At 38.5% G+C, this 27393-nt stretch overlaps 1 protein-coding gene across 1 annotated transcript in view; it reads right to left on the bottom strand.

Annotated features, from left to right (window-relative positions):
• Positions 1-27393, bottom strand: part of PREX2 (phosphatidylinositol-3,4,5-trisphosphate dependent Rac exchange factor 2) — a 300507-nt gene that overhangs the window by 138986 nt on the left and 134128 nt on the right. Inside the window, exons 15-23 of the mRNA XM_027973014.3 lie at positions 26823-26895; positions 24142-24284; positions 23893-23985; positions 21583-21731; positions 15925-16010; positions 8365-8501; positions 4960-5077; positions 3100-3284; positions 567-728 (exon numbers count right to left, since the gene is read on the bottom strand). Of these exons, the coding sequence (XP_027828815.2) occupies positions 567-728; positions 3100-3284; positions 4960-5077; positions 8365-8501; positions 15925-16010; positions 21583-21731; positions 23893-23985; positions 24142-24284; positions 26823-26895 (1146 nt within the window). The remainder of the gene's footprint in view (positions 1-566; positions 729-3099; positions 3285-4959; positions 5078-8364; positions 8502-15924; positions 16011-21582; positions 21732-23892; positions 23986-24141; positions 24285-26822; positions 26896-27393) is intronic.

Below are 27393 nucleotides of genomic sequence, written 5' to 3'. Positions count from 1 at the left end.
GAAAGAACAACTACTGTATCATTTTAAAATCTGACTAGGTGGTTTGGATTAACATCCCAACTCTATACTTGCCAGTAAGTAATTTAATTCTTTGCATGAATGCGCAAGCATGCATGCTCAGTTGTGTCCAACTCTGCAAAACCATGGTGCGTAGCCCGCCAGGCTCCTCTGCCCATGGGATTTTCAGGCAAGAATACTGGTCTGGGTTGCCATTTCCTCCTCCTGGGGATCTTCCCAACCCAGGGATTGAACTCGCATCTCCTGCTTCTCCTGCACTGGCCGGTGGATTCTTTACCACTGTGCCCCCTGAGAATCCCAATTTAATTCTCTAGGTCTCAGTTATTATATTGGAAAATATGAAATAATGACTTAGCTTACAAAGATCAAATGAGGTAAAGGATATAAAGGCATTTGAAAAACTCTAAAATGCTATATAAATCTTATCATTATTTCAATACACTGGTACATAAATAAAGAATAAAAAATCAAACACTGGATTAAATTTGACATTACAATAATAATTTAAATAATAATCACGTGTAAAATACCCAGAGCCTTTACTTTACCTTTTTATAACTGGATATTCTCTGACATATGCGCTCAATTTTTTCACTACAAATGGCACTGAATTTACTTTGAAGGTCAGTAGGAATCACTTCATTCAAAGAGCTAAGGCTGGTGCAGTTTTGTACGAAATGATCATCACTTTTACCCAGGGCTTCAAGAATCTGTAGACACACACACACACACACACAAAAAAAACAGAGCAAGAAAATAAAAGCTTCAAAATCAGCCAAATAAAATGTTCACAATTCCACAACATAGGGTGTTTTTTCCCCAGTGTGCTTCTTTTAGCTGCCTGGGATTTCTGTGTTCAATAAACCCTGGCAGTGAAGTGATGGACTTGTGTGTCTGGCATCTCCTGTTTTCCCTTCTGCTGGCTATAAAAGGCTGCCTGAGGGAGGTGAGGGGACTTCAAAGACGCCCTGCTGAATAAATCAGTACACTCTGATGTGGGAACACACTGCCCATATTTTAGTCAGAGTTATTCAGAACATTTTTTTTTTCCCTCAACTTGGTAATAGAACAACAAAAACTAAGGAAAACCATATCCTTTCTTGCTACTGAGAGCCTGGTACAGAGAGTGCGTTTATAATAACAAATGTTCAAAGAAGGATGGAATAAATGAGACTTTCTCTTGCCAAAGTTAAAAAACAATGTCGCTTCCAGTGTCTGAACTCTGATAAAAGCAGCAGATAAAGCCATTCATAAGATGTGCTCAATTAGTAAATCTTTTGGCTATCTGAATTGATTATAAGGCAGCATGTGTGTGTGTACATCATGAATCACTGAGAATTTCCAATGCACAGAGAATTAATTATGTGTATTATTTATATGTGGGCTTCTCAGGTGGTGCTAGTGGTAAAGAACCTGCCTGCCCATGCAGGAGACATAATAGATGCAGGCTCAATCCCTGGGTAGGGAAGATCCCCTGGAGAAGGGAATGGCAACCCACTCCAGTATTCTTGCCTGGAGAATCCCATGGACAGAGGAGCCTGGTGGGCTATGGTTCACAGGGTCACAAAGAGTTGGACATGACTGAAGCAACTTAGCACAAACATTACGTATATATAGCATTTATGATTGTTCAAGGATCACAATGACTGATACAACTTTGCATGAGGTTTCTATAATATAGTGTGAGATAGACAATGTATAGATGCTATGTTTATTTGAGCTCCCTCGCCACCTCCATTTCCCTGTCTTGCAGAACATGGAGAGTGAGTTTTTGGTTTAATCACTAGTCTAGAAATCAGAGCTCACTTTATCATTAGCAGTGTGGTCTTGGTTAAATTTCTTAATTTCTTTGACTTTCTTCATGTGTAAAACAGTAATATATACAGTATTAAGTTGTACAGTTGTCATATATAAAATAATCCATGTAATTTTGTAAATTTCAAAGAGTTAGAAAATGAGATAAAATAATTACAATAAACTGGTCCCAAACTCTTCTATAGATCTTCTCAGTAGTATAATGCATTAATAGTTGGGAATGGGTTGAATTTTGAAACTATAGATTCTCTATCAATAGATACATATAGTGGTACAATGTCATCATAATGATGGGATAATTTTAAGAAGCTGACTTTCATATTGTAAAGCAATTACCCTCCAATTAAATTTTTAAAAAAATGAAAAAAGAAGCTGACTTTCAGAATATAACACAAAAACATAAAATAATTATTTTTGAAATAGTGCATTTGGATTTTTCTATTATTTTCTTCCACTAAAACTTAAAAAATACCTGCTATTATTACTAGATCTATCTCAACTATACACATTTGAAACACAAACTGAAATGAAGAAATAAAGGTGGTGAAGACACATATTTCTTGTTGTACCTGAATCCTCCCAGGGTGATGTAAAAGTAGATGGAACACAAAAGTTCTGACCTGCGGAGGATGCAATAGGAGTCTGACCGATTTACTTTGTGGAAGGATCGTGGAAAGCAAACAGGGTGACCTCTTACCATGTATTTTATCCATTTGGATGAAGATCCTCTTCCTCCCTCCCTGTCTTGCTTTAAGGACTAAGGACAAGACTCTTCACAACTAAGAATTATATACACACCTGAAGATCTATTCATAAACTAGTCTGTAAGCTTCGAGAAACTGCATGAAATAAACATGAGCCTTACAGAATCTGAATGCATTTTACGACTTCAAATATTCTTCAGAGGATTATGTACATTTAGGAAAGCACCATCTGTCATGAAAACCATCTGAAACGTTTTCACGATACTGAATTCACAGACATAGCAAACTTACTAAAGGCAGAGAACCTCTGCCAAATCAACTAATGTTCGCCTGGGCAAGCAGCCCATCTAACATAACACTGTGCTCCAAAAGAGGTCAATTAAAAAAAAAAAAAAAGACTATGCACAGTTGAGTAATGGGGAAAAAAGAACAAGAAAGAGAACTTGATTGAGCGGGCAGCTAAAGCATTCACAGCTATTTCATTTTCTAAGGTGGGGGTGGGTGAGGACTTCAGTTGTTTTACTGAGAACATAATATCTTGCTCTGATAGGATCGTTCGTACCTTGGCAGTGAGGCTGAAGAAGCCTTTGGGCTCAATCATCTTCTCCACCACATTGCACTTGATCCCGGCGGTGCTGTCATACTCATACACAACACCATACTCCAGGTGGACATTGTCCACCGTCAAACTCACGTGCTCCTTCTTCCCGTCGATGATTGCCATGGTGTTGAACTTGTCAATTACCTCTGGAAAAACAGACGACTTTAATTCAGCGAATTCAGGAAGGTGTTTTTCAGTCTCCTCAAATAATCTGAATCTCTCTGAATATTTTTTAGAGTTTTTAAAGGGTGACTAAATCTGCTGTGCTAAATGAAGTATCTAGCTAATGTTTTTAAAAAGAAGAGCATTGAAGAAAAATATAAGATTGACTGATCCAAACGTTACCATTCTAATATGACTAGTTTTATCTTTGCACACCCAGTTTTGATCTATGGACCATATGCAGGCCTACTTATATCTGTATCAACATGAAACACAATTTTTTCATTAAAATCATGCATAACTTCAAGTCAGGGTTCCTAAAACTGCCTCAAACACTGGATGAATATTTTCTCAAAGCAGAAAAAATACAGAAAATCATAGTGAAGCAGAAAGGAGATGTAATAATTATTTTTTCAGCAGAGAATGCCTGAATTTTCCCAAACAGCATCACCTGAGGCTAACTCATTGAGAAAATGTATCACTGTTGACTGTAATAAAATTTCCATCCTGAATATATTCCTATAGGTTTTTGGCCAACAATCAGTCAGCTAGTGAAAAAAAAAAATGTAGTCTCAAGCAAGAAACTGCTGAGGAATGAGGAATCTAACAGTAAATACTAAGTAAAAATACAGTACTAGTTTACTTAAAACAATTAATCCCTAGAATAAAGGCAGGACCAGTAAATATAAAATAGGAAAGAGCAGAAAAAACATAATTTCAAAGGAACTATGAACTTTCTAAACTAGGGCTTCTCAAATTTTATTGTACATACAGATATTATCTTGCTAAAATTGAGATTCTCACCCAGTAGATGGAGGGTGGGGCTGAGCCTCTGTATCTCCATCCTACTTACGTGATACAGGTGCTCATTGTTTGTGAACCACATTGGAGTGGGAAGGTTGACACAACATTGAAACTCAAAACAAGGAAACACATTATAGCTGGGGTTTGAATCCTCATTCTACCACTTACTAGCTTGGGCACATTCATTAACCTCTATGGACCTCAATTTCTTCTCCATAAAGTTTGGGTGATGATAATTTGGATGCTTTTGAACTGCAGTGTTGGAGAAGACTCCTGAGAGTCCCTTGGACTGCAAGGAGATCCAACCAGTCAATCCTAAAAGAAATTAACCCTGAATATTCATTGGAAGGACTGATGCTGAAGCTGAAGCTCTAATACTTTGACCAGCTGATGCAAAGAGCTGACTCACTGGAAAAACTCTGATGCTGGGAAAGATGAAGGCAGGAGGAGAAGGGTTTAACAGAGAATGAGATGGTTGGATGGCATCACTGACTCACTGGACATGAGTTTGAGCAAACTCTGAGAGATGGTGAAGGACAGGGAAGTCCGGTGTGCTGCAGTCCCATGGGGTAAAAAAGAGTCGGACATGACTGAGTGACTGAACAACAAAACAGCTTCATTTCTGATAAGCTGATAAGGTAATCCATTTGAAATATCTAACAGAGTGCCTAAGAAAGTGGCGTAGCTATTCCATCTTAGCCATGAGCAATTATGACTTAGGGATTTGATGTGACGTCTATTTGAGATGATGACTAAGGTAGTCATCCGAACATATAAGGTTTTTAATAACTGGGACTCGGCAATGGCACATTGACAAAGAATCCTATAAGCCCAAGAGGAGAAGAAGAAACCCACCTTCTACTTTACAGTCAAAGGAATCCCCTGCTTCATCTCCTGGAGGTTTGGAGTTGGACTTCTGAAGGTCTTCCTGAGCGCTCTCAACACTATTATAAACCCATTGTATGGAATCTTGCTGGAAATGAAGGAAAGAAACCTCAGAGGTATTTAATATCAGTGTTTCCTAAAATGCATATCAATTTCATTAATGTGCTTCAGAAGAAGAGCTGACAATCTTATTCACCCTTCTAGTTTGAATACAATAAAATTTGAAAGAGAAGGAAAGTCAATGTCCAAAACTGACAGGAAGTCAATGGCAATTAATATTGTTTTTAACAAACTGACCTTTTTAAGCTTGAGGTTTTTTCTTCCAAAGATGGGTTTTTAAATAAGATGCATTTCCCAAATGTCTTACTCAAATGACTCAAGCATATCGTATAATGAACTATAAATTACATTTGTAAACAAAATAAATGGTAGATGGATACTTTCCTGAAGAAGCAGTCATCTGTAAGTATACAGATGATTTAAATGTACTTCTTTAAAATTTTTTTTTTATGTAGACCAATTTTATAGTCTTCCTTGAATTTGTTACAGTGTTCTGTCTGTTTTACATTTTAGTTTTTGGCCATGAAGCATGTGGGATCTTAGTTCCCTCACCAGGGATCGAACCTGCACCCCCTGCACTGGAAGGCAAATCGCAACCACTGGACTACCAGGGAAGTCCCTAAAAAGCTCTCTTAACAGTCACACATGTTTCAAACACACTTAATGTTTTTTGTGAAACAAACCAATAAGAAAACTGGAAGAATATTTTTCAACTCATGGGGTTCCCAACTGATATAACTACCTTTTAATCTTTCTACATCATAAATGATCCTATATTTTCAGTAGCAGTTCCCCATCTTATTTAGATAAATGAGAAAGATGAAATGGCTACCAAGTAAATGTTTACAGGGTAGCATTACTTTAATGTTTGTAGTTTTCCTAGGTAGGGTGATAAGATGAGTTGCATGACTGAAGTGTGATATAATTTGTATTATCCATCTTCACAATTGTGTTTAATTATTGTAGTGCTATACACTATTAAAGGCTTCCCTGATAGCTCAGTTGGTAAAGAATCTGCCTGCAATGCAGGGATCTCGGTTCGATTCCTGGGTCAGGAAGATCCGCTGGAGAAGGGATAGGCTACTCACTCCAGTATTCTTGGGCTTCCCTTGGGGCTCAGCTGGTAAAGAATCTGCCTGCAATGCATGAGACCTGGGTTTGATCCCTGGGTTGGGAAGATCCCCTGGAGAAGGGAAAGGCTACCCACTCCAGTATTCTGGCCTGGAGAATTCCATGGACTGTCGCAAAGAATCAGACATGACTAAGAGACTTTCATTTCACTTATATATCATTAAGGGCTTCCCTGGTGGCTCAGATGGTAAAGCCTGCAATGTGGGAGACGTTGGTTCGATCCCTGGGCTGGGAAGATCCCCTGGAGAAGGGAATGGCAACCCACTCTAGTACTCTTGCCTAGAAAATACCATGGATGGAGGAGCCTGGGGCTCGGCTTCAAAGTCTGACATGACTGAGCGACTTCACTTTCACTTTCATATATCATTAAAAGGCTCCCCAGGTGGTGCAGTCGTAAAGAATCCACCTGTCTATGCAGGAGATGCAAGAGATGAGGGCTCAATCCCTGGATCAGGAAGGTCCCCTGGAGAAGGAAAGAGCAACCCACTCCAGTATTCTTGCCTGGAAAGTTCCATAGAGAAACCTGGTGGGCTATAGTCCATGACATTGCCAAGAGTCAGACACAACTGAGCAAGTGAGCACCAATACCACATCATTAAAATGCTAGTTAACACTTAATCATGCAAATAAACTTTGGTAACTGGTTGTGGCCTTCAAGGAACCAATCCCCCAGAATCCAAACCTTTGTGTAGCTCCTTCTGACCCTGGGCTTGGTCATGTGATCTGACTTTTCAGAGGGCTAGTAATAAGCACCATATAGAGATCATCACTTGGAATATTCCCTCTTGAAACCTACACACTATGCAGAAAGAATTATGCTTAGGACTGGAAAGGAGGGCCAGGTGGAGTGGCTCTGGAGTGAGAAACCTTCAGGAGGGGACCCCAGTACCAGTCAGTTCCTAGCAGAATGAAGCCCTCACCTCAAGGAACCAACACCAAGTCAACCGGAGAAGCAAGAGAAATAATTAATCACTGTCGTTCCAAGTCACAAAGTTTGGAACAGTCTGTTTTGCAGCAATGGATACCTGCTAGAGTGTGTTATTTACCTGGTGAATTTCTCTGTTTATTTTCTCCTTTTCTTAATTATTTCACTGGTCAACACCTCTCCAACAAGGAAGATATGGGAAATGAAAAGAAATGAAACTCAACTCAATTTAACTACTTCTTAAAATTCTGGCATAAGGGGAAAGATCTGATCTTTCAGTATCTTTTTAAAACTTCATTCACTAACATAGTTCAATAAATATGTATGAAACTACTGTTAATCCAAGTAACCTATGCAGCTGCATGTGAATTCCAATTTGCTATGCTCGTTTGACCTTATTAGTAAGCAGAATTGATCAGCTAATTTCTTGGAGGCTCAGTATTTTGCAGGATGTCAGTCCTGGCCCAAGAGAAAGTAGTCATTCAGCTTTCCATTTTGGACACAAAATCATATTCCCAAATCCAAAAAAAGGAGTATTTTAGGTGCATGACAGAAAAAAAAAAAGAATGCCTCTCCTTTAGAATTTCTTTTGCACTCAATTAATTTGAGAGAATTTTCTTTTTCTAACCCAATACTCATTTGTATCTCATGAGATAGTAAGTTTTGCTTACCAAATAGGATTTTAACTTTGTTTTTGTATGGCATGTAAAGTTTGAATCAATGGACAATGCTTAAAATTTTAAGTAATGGCAAACACATTGTGGTATTTTCTTTTAAGAGCTAACTTCAGTTACCTAAATAAAACATATCCAACAGTCAATCACGGACTTTATACAGTATAACCTACAATTCTTTCTCACAGAAGTTTTATAATAAACAGTGTAAGCATTTATAATTCATATATACCAACAAAGATACATGCTGACCATTACAGATTCTAAAGCATCTGTCAAGAAAATAGTTCAGGCCTTTAGATTTCAATTTGATAAACAACTATTTGAAAACTCATCACATGGAAAATGAAAATAGCCCAGGACACTGTTTAAACTGGTGATAATACTACAGCAGCAAAATGTGGCCACTTAGGCAGAATCGATTATAACTAATTATGCACATAAAAGAAGCATTATAATATTGACAATGCTGTGCTTAAATATGAACCTGGCAGTGGAAACCACAGACAGTTCTGGCATCATCGCATGCCATCCCCAGGGCCTTCTGAGCACGTTCGCCATTACAGCTGCACCGAGGGCATTTACCTTCGTTGGTCTCCGGTACTTCCTGCAGGCCGTGACATGGGCAATCACGCTGGCGTGTGTCTCTTTGCTGACATTGATTCCGTTGACTTTGATGATACACTGTCCAGGGTGAAGACCAGCGGCTGCAGCCACAGTTCCTTTAAATACAAATGAGAAAATTGCCAAAAACTAATTATAGGAATATGATTCATTTCTATCCCATGTAACATAGGGAAGCAATTTTATTTTATTTAAGTTCCATATAGCAAATTTTTAAAATTAGAGTATAACTGCTTTATAATTATGTTATATATATATATATATATATATCCCCTCCCCTCCCTTTTGAACCTCCCTCCCTTCCCATCCCTTTTCCCACCCCTCTAGGTCATCACAGAGCACTGAGCTGACTCCCTATGCTATACAGCAGCTTCCTACTATGTACCTATGCACACGGTGTATATGTCAATGCTAATCTCCCAATATGTCCTACCCTCCACTTCCCACCCACCCCGTGTCCACAAGTCCATCTCAGTTTCAAAATATAATAAAGATCTAGCTAGTACGTTCATGGGCTTCCCTGGTGGCTCAGATGGTAAAGAATCTGCCTGCAGTGTGGGAGGGCTGGGTGCAATCCCTGGGTTGGGAAGATTCCCTGGAGAGGGGAACAGCTGCCCACTCCAGTATTCTTGCCTGGAGAATTCCATGGACAGAAGAGTTCTTGATGAATTTGGCTCTGATGGCAATGCCTTTTCAAACATTCTCTATTTATTTGGCCATTCAAACTGTGTTGAACAGAGTATCTTCCCACCCCATCTAAGAATTCGTTTGAAGGGATATTATAAAGAGATCTTTATCATGCTAATCAGTTACTTCCCCTTTTAAATGTCTCAGTCAGTCAGTCAGTCCAGTCACTAAGTCATGTCCGACTCTTTGCCACCCCATGAATCACAGCACGCCAGGCCTCCCGTCCATCACCAACACTAAGAGTTCACTCAAACTCATATCCATCGAGTCGGTGATGCCATCCAGCCATCTCATCCTCGGTTGTCCCCTTCTCCTCCTGCTCCCAATCCTTCCCAGCATCAGAGTGTTTTCCAATGAGTCAACTCTTCTCATGAGGTGGCCAAAGTATTGGAGTTTCAGCTTCAACATCAGTCCTTCCAATGAACACCCAGGACTGATCTCCTTTAGGATGGACTGCTTGGATCTCCTTGCAGTACTAGGGACTCTCAAGATTCTTCTCCAACAACAACACAGTTCAAAAGCATCAATTCTTCTATACTTAGCTTTCTTTACAGTCCAACTCTCACATCCATATAAGACTACTGGAAAAACCATAGCCATGACTAGACGGACCTTTGCTGGCAAAGTAATATCTCTGCTGTTCAATATGCTATCTTGGTTGGTCATAACTTTTCTTCCAAGGAGTAAGCATCTTTTAATTTCATGGATGCAGTCACCATCTGCAGTGATTTTGGAGCCTAAAAAAAATAACGTCTGACACTGTTTCCACTGTGTCACCATCTATTTGCCATGAAGTGATGGGACCAGATGCCATAATCTTTGTTTTCTGAATGTTGAGCTTTAATCCAACTTTTTCACTTTCCTCTTTCACTTACATCAAAAGGCTTTTCAGTTCCTCTTCACTTTCTGCCATAAAGGTGGTGTCATCTGCATATCATATCATTGAGATTTCTCCCAGCAATCTTGATTGCAGTTTGTGCTTTTTCCGGCCCAGTGTTTCTCATGATGTACTGTGTATTGAAGTTAAATAAGCAGGATGACAATACACAGCCTTGACGTACTCTTTTTCCTATTTGGAACCAGTCTGTTGTTCCATGTCCAGTTCTAACTATTGCTTCCTGACCTGCATATTGGTTTCTCAAGAAGCAGGTCTGGTGGTCTGGTATTCCCATCTCTTTCAGAATTTTCCACAGTTTATTGTGATCCACACAGTCAAAGGCTTTGGCATAATCAATAAAGCAGAAATAGATGTTTTTCTGGAACTTTCTTGCTTTTTCCATGATCCAGCAGATGTTGGCATTTTGATCTCTGGTTCTTCTGCTTTTTCTAAAACCAGCTTGAACATCTGGAATTTCATGGTTCATGTATTGCTGAAGCCTGTCTTAGAGAATTTTGAGCGTTACTTTACTACCATGTGAGATGAGTGCCATTGTGTGGTAGTTTGAGCATTCTTTGGCATTGCCTTTCTTTGGGATTGGAATGAAAACTGACCTTTCCAGTCCTCTGGCCACTGCTGGGTTTTCCAAATTTGCTGGCATATTGACTGCATCATTTTCACAGCATCATCTTTTAGAATTTGAAACAGCTCAACTGGAATTCCATCACCTCCACTAGCTTTGTTCGTAGTGATGCTTTCTAAGGCCCACTTGACTTCACAGTCCAGGATGTCTGGCTCTAGGTGAGTGATCACACCATCATGATTATCTGGGTCATGAAGCTCTTTTTTGTACAGTTCTTCTGTGTATTCTTGCCACCTTTTCTTAATATCTCCTGCTTCTGTTTGGTCCATACCATTTCTGTCCTTTATCGAGCCCATCTTTGCATGAAATGCAAAGATGTCAAATGTCTAATCAATCTAATGTTCTATACATGCAAATATAATGGCAAAATGAGAAAACCAGAAGCACAGGCCTTTTTACCTTCATTTAATCTACAAAATCTCTGCATATTAAAATAGTCTTCACTTTCATTTTTTAAAATAACAATTAAAAGAAATTCTTAAAAAAAATCAAATCAATAGCAACTAGGAGTGAACTGGATTTGCTAAGAAAATGAGTTTAGGATATGTACAAAGAGTCAGGAACCAGAGAACTTGTGGAGAATAAAGTTAATCAGAAAACATCAACTGTCCACCATTTATTTGCATAGATACAGTAGCATATTCTAACCAGTGAGTTAAGATTTTCAGGACCTGCCAATCAATACTATTTGATATTCCAAACAAATCAACATTTACAAAGCACCACTGCTAAACATAATGTATGTAATTAATATAAATGATTATAAAATTATCATAAGCATGTTAGAAGAAGCTTCCTTTGCAAGCAAATAATAAAGGATTTATTAAGCATGTTATTAAACATGTTAAAGAACATAATAGATATTCAAAAAGACAGTATACATTTTCTTCTCACTAAAATTCACTTCCAGAAATATTTAGTGGTTTTTTTGGATTAAGCTGAGCATTGAGGGAGGGAGGAGCGGAGGGAGAGACACTATCAGCAGAAAGAACAGCCTGGAATCTTCGAAAAAAAAAGAAGGAGGCATTGTACAAATGAACTTATCTACAAAACAGAAATAGAGCAACAGACGTAGAAAACAAACTTATGGTTACCAGGATATAAGAAAAGGGGAGGGATAAATTGGGAGAATGGGACTGACATACACTCATTATTACATATAGAACAGATAACTAAAAGGACCTACTAATGCATAGCACAGGGAACTCTACTCAATACTCTGTAATGGATTATATGGGAAAACAATCTAAAAAAGAGTAGATATATGTATATGCATATCTGACTCACTTTGCTATACACCTGAAGCTAACACAACATTTTAAATAAACCATACTCCAATATTTAAAAAAAGCAACAACAACAAGAAGAAAAGAAAGAACAGCCCCAAAAAGAGGTACTGAATCAAGAAATAACCTGAACATTTGGGACCATAGGAGCAATTGGTGTCCGTCTTGAATGAAAGTGAGTGAAAAATATAGGAGAACAAAGCAGAGGCAGGTTTTGAAACTTACAAAGTGAACATTATTATATACACAAGAGGAAAAACATTTAAGAATTTTAAGCAGAGAGGTGACATGATCCCTTCCCACCCATTGAAACAGGATGGATCATTGGAGTTCAAGTCAAAAATCAAAATCACAGTAAGCATCTACTGCAAACTCCCAGGTTTGAATCAAGGTAGCATTAGTTATGAAGAGGAGAACGAGATCAAGTATTTGATGTTTGATGATGGAGTTGATGGAGAGGTGAGAGTACCCAGGGGCATTCCTGTGCCCCTAGACTCAGTGGCTGAGTAGATGGAGTCACTTAAATGAAGAGAGACCGCCCCGGAGGTAAAGCAACTTCAGAGAATAGATGAAAAGTTCAACTGGGGAAAACACTGGATTTTAAGGTGCCAAAGGGGCACTGATGTATAATGAACAATTAGATCTTAGCTATAGAATTCAAGGAATCTGAGCAAAGAGATTCAGAAATCCGCAGCAAAGAGGATCAATACAATTGTTTATGTAGAAAGCACAGAAGGCAGAGAAGAGAAGAGAGTGCCAACAGTTACGGGGTCAACAGTTGAAGAGTTGGCAGAGAAGGGATAGGAGAAAAATCCAAAAAGCACCATCTCAGAAGTCAAAATATGACTAAACATATTTTGTTTCACCCCAACAAGACTAGTCAGTTTAAACAAATGGGACAGAAAATTCAATTAAGACAGGAACTTTCAATATCCATTGCACTTCTCAGTTTAGTCCATGATTACTCTTATAAGACATAGGCTACTCTTGAAGACATGGGTAGGAGGTGGGAGGAGCTATAGCACTGGGCTGAAATTCAAGTAGGAAGTGACAAAGATCCAGCCAAAATACAGACCAGCATTTCAGGAAGTTTGGTCATGACAAAAATTAAAGCCATGAGAGCAATATTCTGGAGCTGAGGGTCTCAATCTTTGACATGCATACCAACCACCTGGCAGCAGGGGGGTGGGGGGTGGGGGGTGGGTCTTGTTGAAATGCAGATTCTGATTCAGTAAGTATTGGATGGGGCCTGAGATTCTGCATTTCTAACCATCTCCCAAGCGATGCCAATGCTGTTGGTTTTTGGACCAAATTTTGAACGTCAAGGATCTAGAGGGGAAAATAAGGAAGAAGGAAAGTTTTGAGTTTGCTGTTAAATTCAAGATAGCTTTGTTTCTCTGTTTATTTCAATGAGGAAAAAGCTGACCACTTTTATGTGTGCTGTATAGGCTAAGTTGCTTCAGCTGTGTCTGACTCTTTGCGATCCCATGGACTATAGCTCTCCAGGCTCCTCTGTCCATGGGATTCTCCAGGTAAGAATACTACAGTGGGGTGCCATTTTCTTCTCCAGAGGATCTTCCCCACCTATGGATCGAACTGGCATCTCTTAAGTCTCCTGCATTGGCAGGTGGGTTTTTCACCAAGCACGCCACCTGGGAAACCCAAGTCTATTTTTATAGCCTCTGCTATAGTAATTCAGTGAAAAGAAAGGCTGAAAATTCTGTAAGGGGACTATCTGACAATGTAATACCGCAGAGGCAGTATCTGAAGAGATAGGCTCCAGACTCTTATAGAGATATTTAACATTGAACTCTAGAGAAGAAAATGGAAAATTTGTTCCTCTAGAGTAGGAGAAAAACAGATGATGGTCAAATAGCCAACAAGATATAGGACTTGGAAGGCTTCATACCTGGGAGACAGGAGGCAATGATGAGGAGAAAACTGATCAGACACGTAAACAGACAGCTGAGTAGTAACAGGGGCTCAGTAAAAGACTAGACAGTGACTTGGGATGACACTAATTTTGTATCCATGACAATTCTTTCTCAGCTGCTCAAAAGAAAGAGAAAAGGCTGTAATCAGGTTTATCTGAGGCCAAAACAAGGTGGTCTGGATGCACCTGAGGGATAAGACCAAGAGGACCCTAGATGCAGCTGAGCGACAGGGATGAGAGGACCCTAATGATGCAGACAAGTGGTGGTAGTGACCCACCATGGGGATAAAGCTGGCTCAGGGAGGAAGTGGTACTCTGCAGGATGTAATTTACCAGCAGAAAAGGAAAAGTATCCAAAGCTTGGACAACCCTATCAAATTTTGCTTACCGTTTTTTTTTATTGAACTACAGTTAACTTACAAACCAACTGAATTTTAAAACAACCTGAGAATATCAAAGTGATGAGAGATCAAAAAAAAAACAAAAGACTTTAGCGCCAGAAACTGGCATACTGGAATTGTAGATTCCACAGGCAGAAATTCAGTCATTGATATGCTCTGGTGTGCGACCATGGGAAAGGACTGAAGAAGGAAAAACGGGAAAGAAGTTTATGTTCTCATGGCAAGATTACAGCGCAAAAGGAAACCACAGGCTATTATCTTATTTCATATTCACTCAAAAGGAAAAGCGCATGAGCATTTCTTTGTTTTCTTCTTCAGAAGCAAAAGGCATAGTAACCAGAATTGGACTTAACCCTATGACTAAGTTTCCAAAATACAACCTTGCTCCTTAAAAGACAAGGAAAGAAAAAACTTGATTCACTCCAGTTTTCAGTTCTTTCATAGTACTAATAAAGTGACTGGCTCCTTTCTGGTCTAGTGAAAATGAAGGAAATACTTATCACATCAAACATCCCTTTTGCTATGCAATGACTCCCATTTCTGTTTTATAATTTTAATGAGTAACTGGAAATATTTGAAATATCTATTAATCTATGTGTTTTAAAAGTCTGAGTGAAAAGAAGTTTTTGAAGTAAGGTTAATTTTTATCACACATACACTAATGAAATCGATTTTATAGACTCTAATAGAGGTCTAGCTAGTATGTTCTTGATAAATTTGACTCTGATAGCAATGTGATCTCAAAATTTCCCAGTCTAATGTTGGAATGATCATATTGAGATGCTTTACAATTCACATATCTTAGTAATGAAAAGCATGTATATCTCTTGTTAAGATAAACACATCGCTTACTGGGATCCTTCTTGTTATAGCAGCAATTTACTTACTGTGGTTAGTAATGTGGAATCTAACAGTTATTTCTTTAAATTACATTAATGTTAGCATAAAATATAAAAGTGTGTATGTTAACAAGAGATATCAAAGGCTGATTTGCCTGTCAAACAGAAAGTGAATAAAATATAAACATTAGGTTTTAGGTACCCTAAATTATTTAATTTAAAATGCATTTGATGGTTTATAAAACACATGGTTTATGAGAACACTTGAAGTAATCATATAGTAGCAGACACTATATAAACAACACAGATAATTCTTAAACCCAAATTTACATCTTAGAATTGTTGACAGAAATACAGTAATATGCTGTCAGGGAAAAACAGACCACCTTAAAATCATTACATCCTTTGATTACACTGAAACATGGAGAAAAGTGAGATTGAGAGGAATCATTCTCTTATGAATTGTTAACAATGACAAATTTGTCTTACAATTTGGAGGTTTTTTTTTTTTTTTTAAATAAGAGTATACTGGTGGAGGTGGTTTAGTCACTAAATCGTGCCTGACTCCTGAGACTCCATCTAATGTAGCCTGCCAGGCTTCTCTGTCCATGGGATTTCTCAGGCAAGAATACTGGAGTGGGTTGCCATTTCCTTCTCCAGGGGATCTTCCTGACCCAGAGATTGAACCAGAGTCTCCTGCACTGCAGGCAGATTCTTGACCAACTGAGTCACTACATTGAGCTAATACAGCAAACACTGAGAATATCCATAGCAACATGATTACACACATTTTTGTTCAGTAAGGACATTCAAACTTGCTGGTCAGTTGGATACCACACAGGACGGCTTTCTCACCTCTTCCTACTGCGTGCACCACCGACGGGCCATATCCTCGGATCTGGAAGCCAAGTCCTTCCGCTGAATCTGGGATTTTCACTGTCCTAAAGTCAATCGAAAATAAGGTAAGATGACTTTAAAATGCCACAACTGGTGAAAACAATAGCTGTCCACACAGCTATTGTGGACTGAATAAAATTCAATCCTTCAATAAATACACATCTGAGGTCTAATGTGTGAAAGAGACTGGGCTGGACAAGCATGGGGGGTGCACCTCCAAGGGTCCCAGAGCAGGCACCCAAGATCTCCCACTGAACACAGTCATTGCGCAGAATATCCTGACCAAGGAACAGGCTCTGGTCACACCAACCTCCCTTTGAATCTTGATTTAGTCCCTTAATACTTGGCTAACTTGGATGAACTGCTTAACTGAGCCAGTTTCCGCAAAAAGATGATGATGTTAAAACTACTTTGCAGGGTATCAGTGAAGATGAAAAGAGAAACCTTTCGTAAACTGGCCTGTCTCATGCTATGAACTGCGCAAGTACTTAGCACAATGGAAGCATCTCTCCCTAGTTCATTCTGACAAAGCCTTTGGTGCACTTTGCGAAATCTCACTTTTAAAATTAACATAAAAGAAACACAGGGTTCATCCATTTCTACCTGTTGGGAACTTCAGCAAAGAGCAACAACAAAGAGCTGGTTTTAAATAACAGACCTGTCAAACACAGTATCAAAATCATGTATTTAAGAATATGATTAGCTTTAGTGTTCATTCAGTGGAATTTTAAAAGGATAACACATCAAAAGGTAAATCTGAATAAGAAAAACCGTATTTTTTAATGAATCCACATGGTAATGAAGAGGAAGGGATGGAGATCTTGAGTCAGCCATCATGGCAAACCAGGGAGGGAGTAATAAACTGGCAATAATAAACAAGCTACTCCAAGCAAGGAAGGCAGAAATCAGAGAGCAACAATGAAAAGCAGCGAACTCGAGATAAGACACAACATCATAACAGCAAAAATGAGTCTAAATAAATTTCCAGAGAGAGCAAAGACAAATGAATACCATGTAGTAAATGTTGATGGATGGCACTTGATGCCCGAGAAACAAAAGTGTTTTCCAAAAGATGATGAATGAATCATGAAATAAAAGCCGGCAGCATTTCAAGGGAACCTGAGACACAGCCTGAAGTTAGGTAGAGCAGCGCTTACTTGCTGTTTATGAAAGAGCTGGGGGAGCTGTTTGAGCAATGCTATGCCTAGAAAAGTTCAGAGAGCTACACACGGCACTTAGACTTGAAGGCAGAGGCTGGCCCTGTGATTTCAAGTATAATCCTGGCAGGCATTCTGGCAATCCATGACAGAAATCCAAACTATCTGTTTTAGGGAAGCCTGAAAGTGTTATTATAGAATTTAAAGTATCATTTGTCCATCGAGCAACCTTTGACCAATTGAGCCTGAATTCTCCAGGCAAGAATATTGGAGTGGGTAGCCATTTCCTTCCCCAGGGGATTTCCTGACTCAGGAATCAAATCCAGGTCTCCCGAGTTGTAGGCAGATTCTTTATCATCTGAGCCACCAGGGAAGCCCTAGGTTACACACTATGAAGTGATCTGTATATTGGTGGCACTGACTTATGGAATGAATTTATCCTTTATCCTTAATTAAACACTTTGCTATATAAGGCTATATATGCTTCCTTTACAACACCTTGCTACTAGGGTCTGTCAAAGGTACACTGGAAGATGGAAGATTGACTAAGGAAAAGAAAAGGGAATAAACACATCTTCTGAGCATGAAATAAAAAATAGAGCTCATGCCTCTCTGTGAATGAGAGAATGAGAATTCTTGAATGAGGGTTCACTTTTGCTGAAATGGGCTTCCTGGGTGGCACTAGCGGTAAAGAACCCACCTGCCACTACAACAGACATAAGCAATACAGGTTCGATCCCTGGGTCAGGAAGATCCTCTGGAGAAGGAAATGGCAACCCACTCCAGTATTCTTGCCTGGAGAATTTCATGGACAGAGGAGGCTGTCGGGCTACAGTTCATAGGGTCACAAAGAGTTAGACATGACTGAAGTGACTTAGGACTCACACTAAAATAACTTGGAGCTTTCTGGCCATGGTGAATTATTGGTGCTTTTGAACTGTAAAAAATTCATAATGGACTCTCAAAACTCTTCCTGAGTAACGTCTATCCTTATATTGCTATTCGAGGTTGACTTTGCTCTAATCTTCAAGATTATTACATTTTTAACAAAATTTGTACAGAACACTGTGAGATGCATTTTGTTCATAACACTGTAACTCTCTTCATAAAATGACCTTTGGAAAATATGTTTCCCTGCTGGGACCACTATGAAGAATTAAATTTATACAAGAGAAATGCTCATTTCCGTAGAAAATGAGTGCACTAAATTATCTGCTACAAAGCCTTTTGAAAAATTCCTTGATAGAATCAATGTGTAAAATACAGATGGGTTCAAAAGAAAAATTCTGTTGTATTTGCCTCTCATTTTTTGCCTTTCTACTACATAAATTATAAGTGGCCATTGTAAGAAAATATGAGAATGATTGACAGGAATCATATGTTAGAATAAGGGCATAAAGGAAAGGTTATAATATTTCAGACAAATTAAAAATAAAAAGGAAAAACTTAAGTATTCCATATAGTATCACTGACTCAATGGACATGAGTTTGAGCAAAGTTCAGGATATAGTAAAGGACAGGGAAGCCTGGTATGCTGAAGTCCACGAGGTCACAAAGAGCTGGACATGACTTAGCAACTGAACAACAACAATTCTCAAAACGGTCTTGAAATACAATGTGAAACTTACTTTTCATGTAATAAAGAAGCAATGGGGAAAAAAATGAAATAAAAGAACAGATAAGCATCACAGATAACATCACTGGAGGACATACTATGTGCTGAACACACGACTAGGTTCTTTACACACCTAGATTTATTTAAGTTCTTAGCACCTCTGTAACACTCTTAACATAGCCCCATTTTTTTTATGGATAAGGATACTGAAACAACACAATTAACAAGCAAGTGGTGAAAGAGAGCCTTGAATCTGGACCAGAAATACAGGGTTTCAGATACGGTGCAGCAAACATGGAAGGAAGAGTCAGAAGACCCGGGTTCAACCCTGCTCATCTAGCAACTAATTCTAAGACTAAGGATTTGCCTCTTTCTATTCAGTATTGAAGTGGATGACTTCCCAGTCCTCTGAATTGAAATGTCTATGATCAGTGAAAAGTATTTACATGGTTAAATCAGAGGGCAAGGAACCACGGTGAGGGTCTTTAGTTTACTAATAATTACACTGGAATCCTACTCCCTCATCCTTTTCCAGCCTGTCCTTTTCTTTTTAAATGCCCATGCAGAGTATATCACATGAAATGCTGGACTGGATTAAGCACAAGCTGGAATCAAGATTGCTGGGAGAAATATCAACAACCTTAGATATACAGATGACACCACCGTTATGGCAGAAAGTGAAGAACTAAAGAGCCTCTTGATGAAAGTGAAAGAGGAGAGTGAAAAAGTTGGCTTAAAATTCAACATTCAGAAAACTAAGGTCATGGCATCCAGTCCCATCACTTCATGGCAATTAGATGGGGAAACAATGCAAACAGTGACAGACTTTATTTTTTTGAGCTCCAAAATCACTGCAGATGATGACTGCAGCCATGAAATTAAAAGGTGCTTGCTCTTTGGAAGAAAAGCTATGACCAACCTAGACAGCATATTAGAAAGCAGAGACATTACTTGGCCAACAAAGGTCCATCTAATCAAAAGTATGGTTTTTCCAGTAGTAAGTACAGATGTGAGAGTTGGACCTTTAAGCTGAGCACCAAAGAACTGAAGCTTTTGAACTGTGGTGTTGGAGAAGACTCTTGAGACTGTAAGGAAATTTCCTTGGACTGCAAGGAAATCAATCCAGTCCACCCTAAAGGAAATCAGTCCTGAATACTCATTGGAAGGACTGCTGCTGAAGCTGAAGCTCCAATACTTTGGCCACCTGATGTGAAGAAATGACTCTTTGGAAAAGACCCTAATGCTGGGAAAGACTAAAGGCAGGAGAAGGGAATGACAGAGGATGAGATGGTTGGATGGTATCAACGACTACTTAAGTTTAAGTAAGCTCTGGGGATGGTGATGGACAGGGGAGCCTGGCATGCTACAGTCCAAGGGATTGCAAAGAGTCAGACACAACTGAGGGACTGAACTGAAATTCAGAGGTAGGCAACTAGATAAGCTTCATCTTAGAATAAAAGGGAAGTAATAGATCATAACTGGGCTTCCCTGGTGGCTCAGTGGTAAAGAATCTGCATGCCAAGGCGGGAGACTTGAGTTTGACCCCTGGGTCAGGGAGACCCCTGAAGAAGGAAATGGCAACCTACTCCAATATTCTTTTCTGGGAAATCCCATGGACAGAGGAGTTAGGTGGGCTAAAAGAGCCAGTCACGGTCACAAAGACAGCAAGAGATCTTAATTAGGCTTACAGTAAAGACATTATTATCTTTATCTGCTCAAAGTCTTCCTAAATTACTAACTTTGATGAGTTGTGCTCACTCCTTCAGACCCGCTGGTAAGCCATGGGTAGAAGCTAGAGCCTCTACCTGTCTTCAGTGGATGACACTGAAGAATCTAGCCCATTACACTGCACTTCAACTCCTAAGATAAATGATAGATTCAGCTATTGCTGAAAATACATATCAAGGTAGGGAAGACACTATACCATATGTACGTAGAATATTTTCATAAGTAGTTAAAATAAACCATTTTGCTTCTGAAGTGGTAAACTTCATTTATCTTAAAATTAATGAAGTTGCTTATTACTATAGAAAAATAATATAATTCATTTTTAAAGAGTAATATGGATACAATCATAGTATGTTAAGACATTATGCTAAGTACTTTATATGCATTCTCTTGATTAATTAATTGGTTCAGCAAGTCATGGAAATCTGATTCAGGGACACTAGACCATAGATGATTTGCAGACCAAAAGCCAATTTTTCTCAAGTATACCCATAATATCATATTAATTTTTTTTCAAAAAGCCCCCAGATCATTAATCATGCTCCCATTTTATAAAGATGCAATTATGTATATCCCCTTGTAGACCTGACACAAAGATTGGAAAAGACCCGGCACCAGGAGTTTGTGAAGGACAGGGGAGACTGGTGGGCTACAGTCCATAGGGTAGCCAAGAATGGGACATGAACAAGTGACTACATGAGCAACTGAACAACAAATAATTGTGTGTATCAACACAGGGTGTCTCATCAATTTGTAGTCCCTGAAATCCTTGGATTTAGGGAGCATGAGGGAATAAAGTTTCCATTACCAAGTGTCCTACTAGTTTTCCTTACTCATAATCAAGCTCAACCCAACCCAAACAAGAAAAATGGGGGTAAGAAAAGGAAAATATTATTTCTGCTGAAAATAACGTGCTTTAAGTAGCAACATAAAGTAGCTTAACCATCATAAGCAACATAACTTTTCCATCATATAAAGACCAGTATCAGTGATGTTGGTGAGGTTCAAATGTGCAAGCAGTGAGATGCTTAAATTCAGACACCGATTTTGCTAACTTTCCTATTTTACTCACTAATGTCTAATGTTTTTAAACACTGTATAAACTATACAACTTACTCCCTTGGCTTTGTGCTCACGAGAACTCTTAGAGGTTTTCTGCTATTTAAGCATGATTTCAGGAAGCAATCCACTTCATTGAAAGGTCTCATAAAAACTAGGTCACCATTAATCGCAAAAATCTTTTTCCCAACTTCCATGCCAGCCATCTAGGAGAGAAATAGCAAAATAACAATAACAATATTTTAATAAGAAACCTACTTTTTCACAGAACTAGAATCTGAGAAGGTCTAGAACTTAGTGACTTCTGACATTTTAACACATCCGCAATGTTTTTATACAACGTCACAATACAGAACCGTGGAAGAGATAACACAGTTACTCTCTTTGATTTAGTTTTTCATTGGATCACACCCATCTCTACTGCAATTCTCCCTCCTTCCAGGACTTAACACTGTACTTCACTTGTGACCCTTTTTTTCTGTTATCTTTGATAGTTCTTCTTACTTCATCCTTTTAACTACAGTCAAACCTCAGGTTAATTGTTTTTCCTGTGTTTTCCATCTATATCCAAATAACTCAGAGAGTTACAACCTCTATACAGACATGGATGACAACCAAATATGCATCTCTAGCCCGACACAGCATAGGTGTCTGCAGGGCATGAGAGAGAAATGCCTGGAATCCAAGGAAGAACTCCAACAGGCATGGATCACAAGATGCTGGAAGGATAACGAGGAAGACATTATCTCTGCATGCCAACCAGGTCAATCTTCTTAACTAACCTACTGCCTAAAAGGGAAAAAATGGGGTGGCTCAGGGGTAAAGAATCCACCTGCCAGTGCAAGGGACTCAGGAGACTCGGGTTGCATACCTGGGTCAGGAAGATACTCTGGAGGAAGAAATGGCAACCCACTCCAGTATTCCTGCCTGGGAAATCCCATGGACAGAGGAGCCTGGCAGGCTACAGTCCATGGGGTCACAAATAGTCAGAAATGACTAAGCACGCACACACACGTGCACACTGCCTGTAAACTATAGCATATGCTGGTTACTAGCTGAAGGATGAAAACCTGGCAGAGGGCATTTTATTGGTGGCAGAGTCAGGTGAACCTGGGCTCCAAGAACATCATCTGAAAATGGGGAAAACATTTCTTCATCATAGAAAATTAACAAAAATAGTTAGTTGTTGGCCAGGCCCACTAACAGGGTATGACCTGAGCAGATTTATTTTCTTCAACATTAATACACTATACATAAAGCTTTCAGTGGGCTTCCCTGGTGGCTCAGCAGAAAGAACTTGTCTACCAATGCAGGAGACCCAAAAGACCCAGGTTTGATCCCTGGGTCAGGACGATCCCCTGGAGAAGGAAATGGCACCCTGCTTCAATATTCTTGCCTGGAAAATCCCATGAATGGAGGAGCCTGGTGGGCTACAGTCCATGGGGTCTGTAGCAAAGAGTTGGGCAAGACTGGGTGACTAAAACACACACACACACACATACACACACACACACACACACGCGCGCACGAGAGCTGGATACCATGATCTTAGCGGATACACACACTACCTAATGCATAAAATAGATACCTAATGAGAACCTACTGTATAGCATAGGGGTGAAAAAAGAAAGTGCCATATGTTTGTAGGACAGATATTAAGCTAAGCTTAAAAATGCATTCCAACATACACTGGGTGCAGACAAATACTGTTTGATTCCACTTACACGAGGTACCTAGAATAGTCAAATTCATAGAGTCAGAAAGTCCACTGGCAGATTCCAGGCACCAGGGGCTGGGACGGGGGAGGAGGAAAAATGGGGAGTTATGATTTAATGGGGACAGAGTTTCAGTTTATGAAGGTAAAAATTTTGAGAGATGGATGATGGTGAGAGTTGCACAGCAATGTGAATGTGCTTAGTGCCAATGAACTGTACAGTTAAATATGTTTAAAATAGTATGTTTTATAATATGTGCCTTTTACCACAATAAAAAAAAATTCAAGTGATAGGAAAATAGAAGACACAGCTCTTGATAAAGCGGAAGAATCACGTAACATGCATAATACAGTCCCACCCTATACACTCTCTACCAGGTCTCAAACTAGAATCAGACATGGACTAAGCCACATGGACTCCTACAAGGTCAAGTTGAAGCTGTACATCTTTACAAAACCTCCCCCACTATCCTTAGCTACTCAGACACCCTCTTTCACAAATCCCAACAGTATTACAAAGAACCTCAGAATAAGATTATTCAGAATCATTATTTTCAATAGAGATACTTGAAGGCTGATTTCAGTTTGTTTAAAACTTTTAAATGTGTATGTCACAGACAAAAATTTTAAATAAAAACACTAATTTACATTACCTCAGCATTAGACCCCTTTTCCACCAACTTTATTATTGGAACTTTATTTTTGTCTTCTAATCCAAAACCATAGCTGCCTTCATTGGATTTAATCTGAAATGTAAAATATTAACATGACTAACAAAATAACTATGAAAAAAGTTACAAATCAAACAGACTGAAATGATACATTGTATCACCAAACATGTTTATGAAATCTATCAATGTCTAATGAAGAAGAAAATTTGCATAGCATAGTAATAAACTTACCAATAAGGATTTAGCTATAACATTTTCCACAACTTTCAAATCATGTTTCATCAGTCGATGCTTCATATTTGACCCTTCCATCTCCTCATCCGCAAAAAAACGGAAAAGCAGAGGTTCGTCTTTGAATTCACTTTTTTCAAGCACTATGGAAATAGAGAGCGAGTAGCCAAATCAACCTCATTTTCCATACTGATAGACCTTCAGCCTGGAACAAGCTACATTCACAGATATCCCAGCGATACTTTTTAATTTCCATAATTTCAAGCTGATGTTTCCTTCAATTACTGTTACCTAAAAGACTGATTTTTTGAAGATAAGTAATATTTTTTCATGATAAAGTTTTTTGACTTAAAATCCAGCTTTTACTTTCAAAAGATTATAATGAATTTTGAAAATGGAATTAAAGATTTTAAAATTTAAAAAAAATTTAAAAAATAAAAAAAAAAATAAAGACAATGTAAAGATTTAAAAAAAAAGAAAATGCATGCAATTCAAAGCATAGAATCCTACAGGGTTTTGAATTTGTAGTAAACATTTTAAGTAAAAGACAAAAACATTTCTGTTTTTAATATCCCACACAATTATGAGAAAATTCAAATGGGTTAAATGTAGTCTTTATGTGTGTGAGCAATTCTCACTGTAGTTACTTTTGTTCCAACACTTTAAACCAGAAATCTGCCTTCTGGGTGAAATGTGATTTTAGTTTCTACCAATTCCTAGTCATCTGCATAAAAACACTGTTCTCAAATTTCTGACCTTATTTCTGCAAAGGTCAGTTTTTTCCTTTTATCTGAACACTAACATTTTCCCCCAAAGTCCCAAAGCTGCCTGACAATGCTCTAATGATATAAGGTATATGTTTTGTTAGCCTTTTTAAAAAATAAGGTTACATACTGATAGAAAGAATTTGTACTCAGTGAGATCCTGACAGCTGTCAAAGTGTCTTAAAAGAGAAATCTTCTTTCTACTTATCCATCCTTATATTCTTATTCTGGAAGCAACACTGGGGAAGTTACTTAAATTCCTTGAACTTCAGTTTCCTCACCAATAATATGTGGACAATAAAATCTTCTTCATAATGCTGGACAAACTAAAATATAACTAATATAAATAATTTGGCATATAGTAGGCAAAAAAAAAAAGATAGCTCCTTTGTTTCATTATTCTAATGGAGTTCCAAATCATAACTGTTGGTCAGTTATATGTATGGATTGACCTTTAAATGGAAAACTGCTGACAACATAAATTTAATGAATGAAACTACCAACCACAAATTAAAACGCAACACAAACTGTAGCTGACAATAGGAAGGAGAATATAATTGAGATCGAGGTAAGCCTTGCCTAGGGCTTCCCAAGTGGCGCTAGTGGTAAAGAACCCGCCTGCTGATGTGGGAGACATAAGGGGTGCAGGTCTGATCCCTGGGTCGGGAAGATCACATACAGGAGGGCACGGCAACCCACTCCAGTATTCTTGCCTGGACAGAGGAGCCTGGCGGGCTACAGCCCATAGGGCTGCAAGAGTCGGACAGGACTGAAGCAACTTAGCCCTCACGCAGGTAGGCCTTGCCGACATGACCTACATTATTCCCCAAACTCACATGGTGTTTCTGCTACTGCTGTTTTCCTCCACCAAACAGTCAGTCTAAAGGCAGGGAGAGAAAACATCCATAAGGCCAGGCATGAGCCCAGTTGGCTGCGCCTTTACTGACAGAGACTCCCATAGGGAAAAACTTTACTGCAACCCAATATTTTAAAATAAATATTTAGATAAAATTGCTGCTTGCTGATGCTTTAAAGAGAAAAATCATCAAAATCTTTGAAGGTTTTCAGCTTGATATTATAGCTTTAATTTCATATAATGATTTCATTTCTTCCAATCAATAATTGGCTTTTCAAAGACCAGTATTTCCTGTGATCCAGAGACACTGGGATGTAATGGAAGTCCCAAAGGAACAAACGATAATCAAAGAGGCTTTCAAAATTGCTGCTACTTTTCTGTTCTTATTTCTTTGGAAAAAGTAATTTCTGAATATAATTGGCCAATAAGCACAAGAGCTATCAAATAAGTACATAAGCAAATATTATTAACAATGGAAAGTGATGGTTTGGGTTTATGGAGTCTATAAGATCATATGAGTACAGAGGGAAAACTAAGTCTCATTACTTTATAAATTTAAGAGAAATGAAGTCAACAAAGAAGAAAGAAATTCAATCTTTAATTAGTAGTCAAAAAGAAACTTTTTTCCAGAAATTTATAATTTTGTTCTCTAATTCTGAAAGTATTTTCTAAAAAAAATCACTATAAATATGCATTTATATCGGCTCTCATTTAATCATTTTAATATACACTGTCATTAAAAAAAAAGAAAGAAACCCATGGGTCTGACCTAGAATAGTTTCAAAGAGATACATGAGCTGTTTTTTTTAACTTCTAGTTCAAGCTCTTGCTTTTTCAGAACCAGTCTAGAAAAACAGAAAAAAAGTCATGGCAACTTGTAGATAATACTTGTGGAGACACTGATTGTAGATGTGGTGGCCCAACGGGGACATGTGGCAAGACCCAGACAGTCTTGCTGGTTCATCTTTAGAGGACTTCCCTGGCCACTGAGAGACTCCCAATGTCTTGACAAAACAAAACAGTGAAATACATCCGGAAGCTTCCAGAATAAAAATGCTTACCATGGTGCATAAATCCATTGTCGCAGAGTCCAATGCCAAATATCATTGCTTCTTCTCTGGTGCGGCAATCCCCCTGTCAACCACAAAAGCCCTGTACAAGTTAATAGGCGACCAAAGATTCTGCTGCATTGTAACCACGTTTGACATTCTCAGCACTGTCCTGACAAAGCCATTCATACATCAGGGCTTATGTTGCTTTCAGAAGCCCACTAACAATGCATCTGATTGTTATCAAACATTCCCTTGATTATGAAAATATCTGCTTTTGACATCAAAAACAAAGATTTACTATTTCTTGAGAAAAATTATGCTTGATTAAAAATGAAAATACATGAGTAACTACAATTTACTACCACAAATTATGCCTTATTTCTTTGATCATATATCCCAATTATGCATCAAAGAAATATCCTATAGTTGAAAACTCACTAAATAAAGCTTGCTAAGTAAAAATCATTATGCATCATCTCTTCTATCACCTCCCACCAAATGGCCTTACTCTTTAAGTGCCTCCAAAGAAACCTATTAATCTAGTGTGACTTGTAAGACCCTATGAGTATGTTGTTTAGGG

Source organism: Ovis aries, chromosome 9 (genome assembly GCF_016772045.2).
Source record: "Ovis aries strain OAR_USU_Benz2616 breed Rambouillet chromosome 9, ARS-UI_Ramb_v3.0, whole genome shotgun sequence".
NCBI classification, from domain to species: domain Eukaryota; kingdom Metazoa; phylum Chordata; class Mammalia; order Artiodactyla; family Bovidae; genus Ovis; species Ovis aries.
This window is presented reverse-complemented; position numbering and strand designations above follow the sequence as displayed.